General features: G+C 42.0%; 1 protein-coding gene across 1 annotated transcript in view; it reads left to right on the forward strand.

Moving 5' to 3' along the window:
- The first annotated feature begins 706 nt into the window (after positions 1-706).
- Positions 707-15132, forward strand: part of TLR3 (toll like receptor 3) — a 20801-nt gene continuing 6375 nt past the window's right edge. The window contains exons 1-2 of the mRNA XM_024219243.2: positions 707-749; positions 6736-7184. Coding sequence (XP_024075011.2) covers positions 6744-7184 — 441 coding nt within the window. The 5' untranslated portion in view covers positions 707-749; positions 6736-6743. The remainder of the gene's footprint in view (positions 750-6735; positions 7185-15132) is intronic.

Here is a 15132-nt window from a genome sequence, read left to right on the forward strand (position 1 = left end):
TGGAAAAATGCAAACCTGTATTCCGACACCAATGCAGTTGCACCAGTGCTAGCAATCATGTAAGCACTAGTGTAATCTAGGTGCTGGCATTTTTACTGCTTTATAATGAAAACTTGTTGTGACCAGGGTAGTAAAAACACCCGTGCCTTGTCTGCATAGAACTCAGCACTAGTTGAACTGCACATTGCCAGAATAAGGGTATACATTTTTCTGGTGCAGTGCAGACACACTCTTAATTTAAAGATGTGAAAATTAAGCAGAACTGAGCAGAAGGAGAGGGCCAACAGGGCAAAAAGAAGGGATTAAGAAACCAGGCAATTTTGAAATACCTTGGAAAGATAATGGGGATTGGAAACTACTGCAGGCTGAAAAGAGTAATAATGCTTAATGTCTTGGATTAGTTGTTGGAAATGAATCCTGGGTAACATCAAGGCTTAAGGAGGCTGCTGTCTCTTTAAATGGAACGAGCTTGCAAGATGCACCGAAACAGGAAGAGTTTGTTAAAAACAAACAATGAAGGATCGGAGAAGTGGGAAGAGGGAAAGCATTCAATATAGCTACAAACAGGACAGTGTCAGTGTAGCTTCTCCTTTTGGTACTTTCTTCAGCTTTTACTGTATGACATAACTTTTACTTAGAAGGTTTATCGTGGTGAAGTCCCCTTTCCTAAGAACAAACCAGCAGAAAAAAAGAGGGGAAACCAAAAAAGGGGGAACTTTCTATTCTAAAGCAGACATTGCTGGAATCTGGTGAGTGGGGAAAAAAAAAATCCTATTTTTAACAACTTTGAATTAAGGAAAAACTAGAGTGGGTTCTCAATAAACAGAAGTTAGCAATAAAATATTGATGTGTGCAGCAATTACAAACTTAAAAACCCAGATGAGGATATGTATAAGCAATGCAGTTTTTAACCTTAACACACTATATTTGTTAGCACCAGGTGTTATGTTGATTTTCTCTCTGACTCCACAGATCTATGTGTTAATGGCTAATGATTACATTATTTGTATGAAAAATTTAAATTTCAAATCTCCAAAGAGTCTGTGAGATAATATAATAAATTGAGAAACTACTCTCAACCTATTCTTTAAAAAAAAAATCATATTTGTTACAGCAGAAAACGCCCATGGCATATGCACTCTCCTCCTGTATCATGTTTCAAGGGATCTTTAAGACAATGGGGCCAATCCTAGAAGATGTTAATTGCTGCTTGGGAAGCACTAAATCACTGGAAGCTGGGAATGTTCAGTACCTTCCAGATAGTGCTCATGACCATGCAGGATTGGGCCCTGGAGCAGATTGAGTGGATGTTAGGTGATTTTGGTGAGGTTTGCTTTGTTAAAATCCTGACCCTCTCGAAGTCCAGGGGAGCTTGCCATTGATTTCAGTGGAGCCAGGATTTCACCCTATATTTTTAAAAGGAGAGGAAGTTAGGGTTTGCAAGATCAGGCCCTTATTTATAAAAGTAAGCCTTACATAATGGGGATATGTGCATGAACAAAGATTATGTACAGCAATAAGGATGTGCTCCATAGGGCTTACAGCAAGCTTTAGAGTTGTATTGTAGTCTTTAGGAAGAGGATTAGCATTTTCTTGTGGTACACCTCTACCCTGATATAATGCTGTCTTCAGGAGCCAAAAAATCTTACCACGTTATAGGTGAAACCGCGTTATATCGAACTTGCTTTGATCCACCGGAGTGCGCAGCCCCACCCTCTCGGAGCGCTGCTTTACTGTGTTATATCCGAATTCATGTTATATCGGGCCGTGTTATATCTGGGTAGAGGTGTATTGGTAAATGTACAAGCAGAATCCTGTGGTCAGGGAGCTCTGCTAGTGACATCAAAGGACTGCTTTGCACAAGTAAGGGCTTGATTCCAACTGGATTGCTGTGTTCTGCAGTGTGGGTATATACAGAATGTATTCTTGTCACATGGGACTATATATTCTTGCATAATAGATCTGATGGAAAAATTAAAAAAAACTAATACAACGTAACATGGGGCAGGGGAAAGCAGAAATGGCACATTTAACTGAAGTTGTGTTGCGCTCAGCAGAATGGTGTTTCTGTTAAGCTGGCAGCAAACAGGCTCAGATTCTGCAGTAGGATCTTCATGGTTAGATCCTTGCAATTGCATGAAGTCTCACTCAATTTAATGGAGCTGTGCTTGGGTTCAAGGGTCCCCCACCACATCTGATTAAAGTAGTAGGACTGTAGGTGTGTGCTCTACTTATGGTAGATTTTAAATTAGTCCATAATCCAACAATATATAATATTTAGCTATGTCACATGATGGGAATATGGGAAATGGAAGAATTTAAAAACTCAATGCAAAAATCTGTTAATGGTTCATACAATGTTTCAATACGTTAATTGAACTAATGGTCATAATGGGTCAAGTTCTTCTCCTTTATAGCAGTGTAAATACAGAAGAATTCCACTGAATTAGGCCTGTAATAAGATCTATGGGAGCTTATTCTTGCTTAACATCAAGAAAATCAGAGCTTTCATGGAGCAACAAGAGAAATAAAGATTTAAAATATTATTGTAAAACAATTTGGCAGCAGAACATAGGTATAGAAGCTGTACCTGTAACTTAATTTGCTTTTTGAAAGAACAGGAGTACTTGTGGCACCTTAGAGACTAACAAATTTGATACAGACTAACACGGCTGCTACTCTGAAACCTTTTTGTAAGACTTATTTCTACTGTAAAAAAACAAACAAAAAAACCCAACATCTTTGTCTAACATGTTTAAACAAATTCATTTTTAATATAGTATCTTTTCAAATGAGTTAACTGAATAGTCTATAGAAACTGATCATCTACTGGTACTCTTTCAAAAAGACTTTTTAAAAAAGAATGTTCTGTTGTATTGAGAACAAGAGTCAAAAAGATATCTGACTTCAGAATACCTATCCTAATAAAGCATTGGAAACACTCTAAATTGGAAAGTGTTTAAAATAAATGGGCAAAATTCTGCTCTGAGGTCTACCTATGATTTTATTTAGCCCCTGATTCTACAAAGCATTATGTATTTTAATCAATCCCTATTCAGTATAGCACACAAGCACATGGTAACTAAGTGCATGAGCAATCTAACCAATGGGACTACTCGGTTTAAAGTGAGGCAGGTGCTTAAGCACCTTACTGAATCTGGACCTAAAATCATTGTGGATACATGGGTGTACCTAATTGCATGATTTGGTCTGATATACTTGCAAGATCACAAATGTTCTTACCTCTATTGCTAGTAACATCACTGGTTAGTCGGATGAAGAATTTTATTTAAAGGTAAAAGTTACCACTTCTGCATTTTATTTGCCCTTTCTGGTGCTCTTAACTTAGATTTTGACTGTTTAGTTTCACTTTCGTTTATCTGTTTCTTAGTAGCTTCTTTTTCCAATCCTCATGCAGTTAGGACAATGCTGAAATGTTTGGGTTCCAAAAGGGGATGTTTAAAGAAACATTCTTAGTTTAAAAGACTAACTGTAAATAAATCTCTTACTAATACATTAGAATATTAAAAATGGAAAAATGTTAAAAATCCAATATACCGATCACTTTAACTTGCTTTTTATATTTCTCTCAACTTGGACAGAGAGAATTAAGTCAGTTTCACTTCTGGATTCTTAAGGTTGAGGTTTCAAAGACTACAGGGAAGTGTTTATTTTTTGTTTGTAAAAACAGCTGTTTTAAGCTATTTAAAATGTTAAAACATTTCAATTGGTGTTAGGTTTTATTAAAAATCCCCCTGTGACAGGGTGACCTCACCTGAAGCATCCTCCAGCATCAGGTTGCAGCAGAACAGGCACCCCTGCTTCAGCATTCCTCCTTCAGAGTCCCCAGTAACACCACACAGGTTTCTCTGATTCACTAATACCCTCCAGGGGCAGGCAGGGGAGGATTTACTAAAACCTAGATCAAATAATCAATAGCAAAAGCCCCAACTAGTCCATTTCTCACACCCAGTGATATAGTTAGTAAAATCCTATAGGCTCTAGTAGTCCATCCCCATAACACATACCATTGGCACCCTAACATCAGGCTTGTCTGGTTATGTGGACTCTCTCCTCAGACCCTACGCTACCAGCACTCCCAGCTATCTTCGAGATACTACTGACTTCCTGAGGAAACTACAATCCATCGGTGATCTTCCAGAAAACACCATCCTGGCCACTATGGACGTAGAAGCCCTCTACACCAATATTCCACACAAAGATGGACTACAAGCTATCAGGAACAGTATCCCCGATAATGTCACAGCTAACCTGGTGGCTGAACTCTGTGACTTTGTCCTCACCCACAACTATTTCACATTTGGGGACAATATATACCTTCAAGTCAGCGGCACTGCAATGGGTACCCGCATGGCCCCACAGTATGCCAACATTTTTATGGCGGACTTAGAACAACGCTTCCTTAGCTCTCGTCCCCTAACGCCCCTACTCTACTTGCGCTACATTGATGACATCTTCATCATCTGGACCCATGGAAAAGAAGCCCTTGAGGAATTCCACCATGATTTCAATAATTTCCATCCTACCATCAACCTCAGCCTAGATCAATCCACACAAGCGGTCCATTTCCTGGACACTACTGTGCTAATAAGCGATGGTCACATAAATACCACCCTGTACCGGAAACCTACTGACCGCTACACTTACCTACATGCCTCCAGCTTCCATCCAGGACACACCACACGATCCATTGTCTACAGCCAAGCTCTAAGATATAACCGCATTTGCTCCAATCCCTCAGATAGAGACAAGCACCTACAAGATCTCTATCAAGCATTCTTAAAACTACAATACCCACCTGCTGAAGTGAAAAAACAGATTGACAGAGCCAGACGAGTACCCAGAAGTCACCTCCTACAAGACAGGGCCAACAAAGAAAATAACAGAACACCACTAGCTGTCACCTTCAGCCCCCAACTAAAACCTCTCCAGCGCATCATTAGAGATCTACAACCTATCCTGAAAGATGATCCTTTACTCTCACAGATCTTGGGAGACAGACCTGTCCTTGCTTACAGACAACCCCCCAACCTAAAGCAAATACTCACCAGCAACCACACATCACTGAACAAAAACACTGACCCAGGAACCTATCCTTGTAACAAAGCCCGATGCCAACTCTGTCCACATATCTATTCAAGTGACACCATCATAGGGCCTAATCACATCAGCCATACCATCAGGGGCTCGTTCACCTGCACATCTACCAATGTGATATATGCCATCATGTGCCAGCAATGCCCCTCTGCCATGTACATTGGCCAAACCGGACAGTCTCTACGCAAAAGAATTAATGGACACAAATCTGACATCAGGAATCATAATACTCAAAAACCAGTGGGAGAACACTTTAACCTGTCTGGCCATTCTATGACAGACCTGCGGGTGGCTATCTTAAAACAGAAAAACTTCAAAAACAGACTCCAACGAGAGACTGCTGAGCTGGAATTGATATGCAAACTAGACACAATCAACTCAGGGCTAAATAGGGATTGGGAATGGCTGAGCCATTACAAACATTGAATCTATCTCCCCTTGTAAGTATTCTCACACTTGCTTCTTATCAAACTGTCTGTACTTGGTTACCTTGATTATCACTTCAAAAGTTTTTTTTCTCTTACTTAATTGGCCTCTCAGAGTTGGTAAGACAACTCCCACCTGTTCATGCTCTCTGTATGTGTGTATATATATCTCCTCGATATGTTTCACTCAATATGCATCCGAAGAAGTGGGTTGTAGCCCACGAAAGCTTATGCTCTAATAAATTTGTTAGTCTCTAAGGTGCCACAAGTACTCCTGTTCTTTTTACATACCACATGGAGGCTCTTCTTCAGTCATCTCCTGTCCTTTTACCACAACAGTCACCCCAGCCCTTCTAGCTAAAGTTAAACCCTACTGTTCTTAGGAGGAATCCCCACAGCCTCTCTGTTGGGAGTTCATCCTCACTGAGGTAGCATCCTTCACTTCCCCTAACCTTCTCATTGGTCATCTGGGCCCAGCTGCCCATGCATGGAAACACCAGTAAGACCTTCTGCTGTTCCCTGGCCTTTCACCTTCTGGCTTAGAAGTCACAAGCAAGTCCCTCTGGCCTTCAACCCTCTCCAGTCCTGGATCTTTGGCTTGGGAATTCACCCCTCTTGTTACTCACCTACCTTCAGGAGCTACCTGAAGCTTCCTTCACAGACCCTAGCAACTCTCACCTGTCCTGACAGACCTTTCAAGGACCTCCTATTTATAGGACCTAAGTGCCCTCTCTTAAGCTTCACTTAGGAGGCAGCTGGCGAATCACAGGCGCACTGGCTTCTTCCTTCTTTAGGGCTAGTACCACTCTGTGACACCTTGATTTTACAAAATTTTCATTTTGGGCCAAGTTTAAGTTGGCATTTAAAAAATAAAACCAACCCCGTTTTCACTGAAATAAAAAAGTTAAAACATTTCCAGTCAGACTTTAAACAACAAAAACAAAGTTTAAACAAAACCTAAATTTTTGGGATGTGATTGAATTTATTTTTTTCAACAAGGGAGTGCTACTGTATGGGAGGGGTGGATTAAATGTTTTAGGTAATTTAAAATTATCAAATTATGTTGTAGTGTATATAGCATAGGTGAGAGTATTTGATTATAAGTCTGGCTTACTTTACAGTAAGTGTTAATGTACATACTTTACCAAAATGATTATAACTTGTACTGTATGTGTTCATTTTTCTTTTGTAGATAGAACAATGAGAGATTCCCATCCCAGTTGGGCCTGCTTGTCTTACAGCCTGTTGACCTTTTCCTTGCTTTGTGTAACAGCTGAAAACCAATGTAAGATCAGAAATCAAGTGGCTGACTGCAGTCATCTAAAGCTGAAACAAATTCCTTCAGATCTCCCAATTAATATAACAGCGTTGGACATTTCTCATAACCAGCTAAACAAGCTACCACCTGCAAATTTAACAAAGTACAGCCAGCTTATTTACTTGGATGCAGGATCCAACTCCCTCTCTAAACTTCAGCCAGAACTGTGCCCAACTTTGCCCCTGTTGAAAGTTTTGAAGCTGCAACATAATCAGTTGCATGAGCTCACTGACAATGTTTTTGCTTCCTGTTCCAGCCTGACTGAGCTCAATTTAGGGTACAACATAATAGAGATCAAAAGCAATCCTTTCAAAAACCTGAAGGTAAGATATATAGAAATATTTCTTCTCTTCCCCTCTTCCCTTTTAGAAAATGAAAAGCAATTACTGAATTAGAATCCAATGCATCTCCAGAGCAGGTCATGGTCCTCATCTGGGAAGGTCCAATACACTAAATTAAATTTTTAATTTTTATAATTTTGCCAGCTAATACTGATGTTTATTTTTAAGCATGTTATTATTTTTATCACTTTGAATGTTCATAGCTATGGGAAATTATGGGTGAGGCCAGACAATTATTTAGTGGCAGTAGATATTGAAATTCAAAAAGTTAAACTTTATAACTGTTAAAACACAAGTTGTTAACATCATATGTCAAAATATACAATGTAAATAACCTTAAATCAAACTCGAGCAGCATTTTTCTTACTTGTGTATCTGTAAATTTTTATTATAATTGATCAATCGGTTTGTGTGTGTACAGTGAAATTGATGTTTATCGACATTTACCTATAAATAGCTATGCCTTCCAAGCCTAAACATACTCTTCTTCATTCTCTGGAGAAGAAGCAACCTATTGTTACTATTAACTTCTTCAGCCCTTTTATTTTCCCAAAGAATGTTCCAGATAAGGCCCACTGGATTAGAGCAGAATGGGGTCTCTGCCACCTCTGTGGGGTCCTTCCCTCTATCTCCTTCTTCCTCTTCTGAGGCCTCTCTGTATACAGGGTCTATGGTCTGTGATGGGGGAAGAGTGGCAAGTGGGCAGGTCTGGAGAGGTGGGTGAGGTGAAGGCAGAGTTTGAGGTTGCATATCATTCCCTCTCAGTCCCTGTGGAAATGAGAGAAGATAATACAACCTGAGGAAAATGAAAAATCAGATACACCTCTACCTCGATATAACGCTGTCCTCGGGAGCCAAAAAATCTTACCGCATTATAGGTGAAACCACGTTATATCGAACTTGCTTTGATCCACCGGAGTGCGCAGCCCAGCCCCCCGGAGCACTGCTTTACCACGTTATAGCCGAATTCGTGTTATATCAGGTCGTGTTATATTGGGGTAGAGGTGTAGGAAAAACAGCAGAATGTAGAATGACTTAAAATCTCCTAAATTTACTGCAAGTTTTTCTCCTTTTTGGCCAAGTCTAGACAGTAGTATGTTTTGTGTGTCAACTTTTCATATTCCAAGCACACACATTTGTGATTTTCTTTACCAAGCTGAAGTAAAGCTTTTTCAGGCCTCTATGAGCTTTTGGGGTCTATATTAATTTGTAGCTGCTAGCCAACGTGGTCATCTGCTTAGAATTTGTCAGCATTCTTCTGCCTTGGGTGGTTGTCAAAGTAACCACAGTTTATTTATCAGTAAACTGATCTCCAGCAGCTCAAGTGAGTGTTGTGGTTACCCTGACCAGCTAAGCTCTCTTTTAGCAGTTGGAGAATCACCAGAACACAGAATTGCTCTGGCTATGCTGGCATTCCTCCTGTGCTACTTGGTGATTACCCCAGAGTGTGGGGATATATGATTATTTAGATAAGCAGGTTTTGTGCCTTTAGGCACTTCAGGGCCACAGTCTAGCCTTAACTAATACTGTGAGGCTGGCAAAGTAGTGGTATAATTCCCATTTTTTATTTGAGGAAATAGAGTCTCAAAGATATTAACAAGCTTGCCCAAGGTTACAAGTTATTAGTATTCAAGTCTAACTGTGAAGACCAATGTTTAATGTACTAACATACAGTGCCTCCCAGTTTACTTTCTCTCTCTGTTTCACCACTTATAAAAATAGGACTGTGGTAATACTTCATTTGTAGTCTCAAAGGACATAGCAAAAGTGGGTAATAATTATTAGCTATATTTTACACGTGGGTTAAGTAACACAATAAGGAGAGTTTTGCGAGGGAGTTCTCCAGGTGAAGGAGGAGCGATTATGGTTCGGGTAAGTTTGTTGTCTGTAGCATGTGTGTGTTTGTGCTTGTGGTGTGCTTGCTGCTTGACTGAAATATACTGTGTGGTCTGTTTGTTTGCGGGACTGTGCTGACCCGCAGAGCCGTAACAAGGAATTTTTGCATCTGAGGCAAGGGCCGGCTCCAGGCTCTTCGGCGGCAATTCGGCGGCGGGTCCCTCAGTCCCTCTCGGAGGGAAGGGCCTGCCGCCAAAGAATGAATGAAGCGGCCGCGGCAATTCGGTGGCAGGTCCTTCCCTCTGAGAGGGACTGCGGGACCCGCCGCCGAAGAAGTGGTGGCAGTAGAGTTGCTGCTGAAGCACCGCCAATCACGTGGTGTGTGGTTTTTTTTTTTCTTTTTTTTCTTTTTTTTCTCTTCACCCCGCTTGGGCAGTAGAGCTGCGCCCCTCTGCTTTGCATGCCTGAGGCAAGTGCCTCACTCGCCTCGCCCTTGTTACGGCACCGTCTGACCATGTGTGTGATGAGCCTAGCAGCCTGTTAGGCAAAGCTGAGAGCTTCTTAACGAGGCTTTGATTCCTAAGCACTTTAGCACCCATCAACCCTTAACCAGGGGGCGGGGCTACTCAGGAAGACCAGGACTTTAAAAAGCCCGCTCCCAAGCGTCCAGAGGAGCTAGCGACCAGGAGTAGCTAACAGAGGAGTTTCACGAGGGAGTTTTTAGAGGAGGGAGTGTGAACCGGGGGGCTAGATACACTTAACATTATTTAAACTTAAAGCCAAGAACCCCATGATAATAACAAAACAACCAGAAAGGAACTAGCTGCAGGAGTAAAAAGATAATGGAGGCACAAGTCCAGCAACAGAGTGGGGGCTATCCAGTTTATTGTACCCAATGCAGCATGTATGATTACCTGCCCTGTGGGCAGGTGGCGTATGTGTGCATTTGGTGCAAGGAGCTCCTGGCCCTCAGAGACCGTGTATGGGCTTTGGAGACCAGAGTGACTGAACTGGAGGAGCTAAGGGAGACAGAGAGGTATAGAGATGAGACTTTCTGGGACACAGTACAACGGTCCCACCCCCCAGTCTGACAGCCTCTGTGCTGTGGAGAAGGATGAAAGTCTCAGGGAAGGAGAACATCCAACTGGAGCAGAGGGAAATGATCCCATAGTTGGGACCCTCCTTTCAGATGATGTCGTGGTATTCTCACACACTGAGGATACCTCTCCAGGGCAGGGAACTCCAGTTATTAGGAAGAGACAGGTAATAGTTTTGGGGGATTCGATTATTAGAAACGTAGATAGCTGGGTTTGAGATGACTGGGAGAACTGCATGGTGACTTGCCTGACTGGTGCAAAGGTTGCGGATCTCTCGAGGCATGTAGATAGACTTATGTGTAGTGCTGGGGAGGAGCCAGTGGTCATGGTACATGTAGTACCAATGACATAGGGAAGGATAGAAGAGAGGTTCTTAGGCTGCTACGTAAGAGATTGAAGTCCAGGACCTCCATGGTAGCATTCTCTGAAATGCTTCCAGTTCTGCGCGCAGGGCCACTTTGACAGGCAGAACTGCAGGGTCTCAATCTGTGGATGAGACAATGGTGTAGGTAAGGAGGAGGGGTTTAGATTTATTAGGATCTGGGGAAACTTTTGGGAAAGGGGGATCCTATACAGGAAGGATGGGCTCCACCTAAACCAAAATGGAACCAGATTGCTGGCATTTAAAATTAAAGATTGTAGGGCAGTTTTTAAAATAAGGGCTGGGGGAAGGCCGACAGGTGCGGAGGAGCACATGTTCGGACAGCGATATCCTTAGGGGAGGATCTACTAATGGAGATTCTCTATATCCTAGTAAGGAGGAGAGGATGGACGATGATAAAATACAGGTAGGATTTGATGAGAAACAGTCAAATGAAGAAAAGTCCCATTCAATTACATCATGTAATGGCAGACAGCTAAAAAGTGACAAGTTTTTAAAGTGCTTATATACAAATGTTAGAAGTCTAAATAATAAGATGGGTGAACTAGAGTGCCTCATATTAAATGAGGATCTTGATATAATATGCATCACAGAAACTTGGTGGAATGAAGATAATCAATGGGACACAGTAATACCTGGGTACAAAATATATCGGAAGGACAGAACAGGTTGTGCTGGTGGGGGAATGGCACTGTGAAAGAAAGTGTGAATCAAATGAAGTAAAAATCTTAAATGAACCAAACTGTACCATAGAATCTCTATGGATAGTAATTCCATGCTCTAATAATAAGAATATAGCAGTAGGGATATACTACTGCCCACCTGACCAGGCTGGTGATAGTGACTGTGAAATAATCAGGGAGATTAGAGAGGCTATTAAAATAAAAAACTCAATAATGAAGGATTTCAATTATCCACATATTGACTGGCTACATGTCACCTCAGGACGCGATGCAGACATAAAGTTTCTTGACCCATTAAATGACTGATTCTTGGAGCAGCTAGTCCTGGAACCCACAAGAGGAGGGGCAATTCTTGATTTAGTCCTAAGTGGAGCACAGGATCTGGTCCAAGAGGTGAATATAGCTGGACCGCTTGGTAATCGTGACCATAATTTAATTAAATTTAACATCCCTATGGTGGGGAAAACACCACAGCAGCCCAACACTGTAGCATTTAATTTCAGAAAGGGGGACTACACAAAAATGAGGAAGTTAGTTAAACAGAAATTAAAAGGTACAGTGCCAAAAGTGAAATCCCTGCAAGCTGCATGGAAACTTTTTAAAGACACCATAATAGAGGCTCAACTTAAATGTATACCCCAAATTAAAAAAACATAGTAAGAGAACCAAAAAAGTGCCACCGTGGCTAAACAACAAAGTAAAAGAAGCAGTGAGAGGCAAAAAGGCATCCTTAAAAGAGGGAAGCTAAATCCTAGTGAGGAAAATAGAAAGGAGCATAAACTCTGGCAAATGAAATGTAAAAATATAATTAGGAAGGCCAAAAAAGAATTTGACTCAGCTAAAGACTCAAAAAGTAATAGCAATTTTTTTTTTTAAGTACATTAGAAGCAGGAAGCCTGCTAATCAACCAGTGGGGCCACTGGATGATCAAGATGCTAAAGGAGCACTCAAGGATGTTAAGGCCATTGCGGAAAAAACTAAATGAATTCTTTACATCGGTCTTCATGGCTGAGGATGTGAGAGAGATTCTCAAACCTGAACCATTCTTTTTAGGTGACAAATCTGAGGAACTGTCCCAGATTGAGGTGTCATTAGAGGAGATTTTGGAACAAATTGATAAACAGTAATAAGTCACCAGGACCAGATGGTATTCACCCAAGAATTCCGAAGGAACTCAAATGTGAAATTGCAGAACTACTAACTGTAGTCTGTAACCTATCATTTAAATCCACTTCTGTACCAAATGACTGGAGGATAGCTGATGTGATGCCAATTTTTAAAAGGGCTCCAGAGGTGATTCCGGCAATTACAGACCTGTAAGCCTGACTTCAGTACCGGGCAAACTGGTTGAAACTATAGTAAAGAACAAAACTGTCAGACACATAGATGAACATAATTTGTTGGGGAAGAGTCAACATGTAAAGGGAAATCATGCCTCACCAATCTACTAGAATTCTTGAGGGGGTCAACAAGCATGTAGACATGGAGGATCCAGTGGATATAGTGTACTTAAATTTTCAGGAAGCCTTTGACAAGGTCCCTCACCAAAGGCTCTCAAGCAAAGTAAGCTGTCAGGAGGGAAGGCCCTCTCATGGATTGGTAACTGGTTAAAATATAGGAAACAAAGGGTAGAAATAAATGGATAGTTTTCAGAATGGTGAGAGGTAAATAGTGGTGTCCCCCAGGGGTCTGTACTGGGCGTGGTCCTATTCAACATATTCATAAATCATCTGGAAAAACGGTAAACAGTGAGGCGACAAAATTTGCAGATGATGCAAAATTACTCAAGACAGTTAAGTCCCGGGCAGACTGCAAAGAGCTACAAAAGGGTCTCTCAAAACTCGGTGACTGGGCAACAAAATGGCAGATGAAATTCAATGTTGATAAATGCAAAGTAATGCACACCGGAAAACATAATCCCAACTATACATATAAAATGATGGGGTCTAAATTAGCTGTTACCACTCAAGAAAGAGATCTTGGAGTCATTGTGGATTGTTCTCTGAAAACATCCACTCAATGTGCAGCAGCAGTCAAAAAAGCGAACAGAATGTTGGGAACCATTAAGAAATGGATTGATAATAAGAAATAAAATATCATATTGCCTCTATATAAATCCGTGGTATGCCCACATCTTGAAAACTGCATGCAGATGTGGTTGCTCCAACTCAGAAAAGATATATTGGAATTGGAAAAGGTTCAGAAAAGGGCAACAAAAATGATTAGGGGTATGGAACAGCTGCCATAGGAGGAGAGATTAATAAGACTGGGACTTTTCAGCTTGGAAAAGAGACGACTAAGAGGGGATATGATAGAGGTCTATAAAATCATGACTGGTGTGGAGAAAGTAAGGAAGTGTTATTTACTCCTTCTCATAACACAAGAACTAGCGGGCAGCAAATGAATTAATAGGCAGCAGGTTTAAAACAAACAAAAGGAAGTACTTCTTCACACCATGCACTATCAGCCTGTGGAACTCCTTGCCAGAGGATGTTGTGAAGGGCAAGACTATAATAGGGTTCAAAAAAGAACCAGATAAGTTCATGGAGGATAGATCCATCGATGGTTAGTAGCCGGGATGGTGTCCCTAGCCTCTGTTTGCCAGAAGCTGGGAATGGGCAACAGGGGATGGATCACTTGATTATTACCTGTTCTGCTGGATGGATCTTTGGTCTGACCCAGTATGGCTGTTCTTATAGAATCATAGAATATCAGGGTTGGAAGGGACCTCAGGAGGTCATCTAGTCCAACTCCCTGCTCAAAGCAGGACCTAATCCCCAACTAAATCAGATTATGTTTTTATAAGATATGGCCTATTGTGTAGAAGACAAAAGACTTTATTCTCCATTTCATTTGATTAACGCAGCGCAGGAGAGCAGGGCTGGCCTTACCATGAGGCGAACTGAGGCGGCCGCCTCAGGTGCCAGACTGTGGGGGGGCGCCACTAGGACCCAGAGCGTAGAAAATTGTGTCTGCTGCTGGTGCGTATGTATTCTGTCTGCTCTAGATGCACAGAGATGGTAGAGTGCTGTGCTGGAGGAAGGAGGGCACAAGAGACACAACAGGCAAGCAGAAGAAAAGGTGAAAGGGAATAACAGAAAGCAGCAGGAGCTGCTGGGAGAGAGAGGAGGAGGAGGAGCCTCTTATGTACCTCTCTAGCACCCCCAGAAGCCTGGACTGATTAACACCAGCTTCTCAGAGAGCTTCCTGTTTCCTGCTGCTTCCCTGAACCCACTTGAGGAGAACAGGCAATCAACTGAAGTAGTAGGAGCCAGTTAGGCCCTTAAGATGCTGATATCTTCCCTCACTCAGGCCCTGCTACCAGACGGCTTATTTGTCCCCTTCAATTGAGTGTTGAGAGCCACTAGAGCGGGCACAGAACAGCAGCCATGAGAGAAAGAAGAAAACACCCCTCTGGGGCAGCATTCAGAAAAAGAAAGAAAAGCTTCCTTTGCTTTCTATCTAAGCAGGAAGGCGCTCTCCTGAGATACATAGACACAAATGTTCACGGTGAGCCTTCCGGCCCCAGTGAGGATGTGAGTGGTGAGGAGATGCCTGATCTTCCAGTTAGTCAGAGTGCAGGTGACCTGGCAGCTACTGCTGAATAACCTCCCCTTACTATAGCATGGGGGGGGGGTCTGTGATAAGAGTGAACATAGAGCTATTCCACCAGCTCAGCATCAATCTGGGGGCTGCATAAAAGGGCCTTAGAACAACAGAGAACTGGGCCAATAGGTAGGCTCTAAAAACTTTTCTCACATTGGTTGGCTGCCTTAGGCAAGTCTGAGCAACCCCCTTAAACTCTGTGTTCCACTTAACTGCTCTGTAAAATGTAGATACACCTCTACCCCTATATAACGTGACCCGATATAACACAAATTCTGATATAACGTGGTAAAGCAGTGCTCCGGGGGGGGGGGGGGGGGGGGGGG

The sequence above is a fragment of the Terrapene carolina genome, unplaced genomic scaffold (genome assembly GCF_002925995.2).
Source record: "Terrapene carolina triunguis isolate 2854851 unplaced genomic scaffold, T_m_triunguis-2.0 Scaffold66, whole genome shotgun sequence".
Lineage (NCBI taxonomy): Eukaryota > Metazoa > Chordata > Testudines > Emydidae > Terrapene > Terrapene triunguis.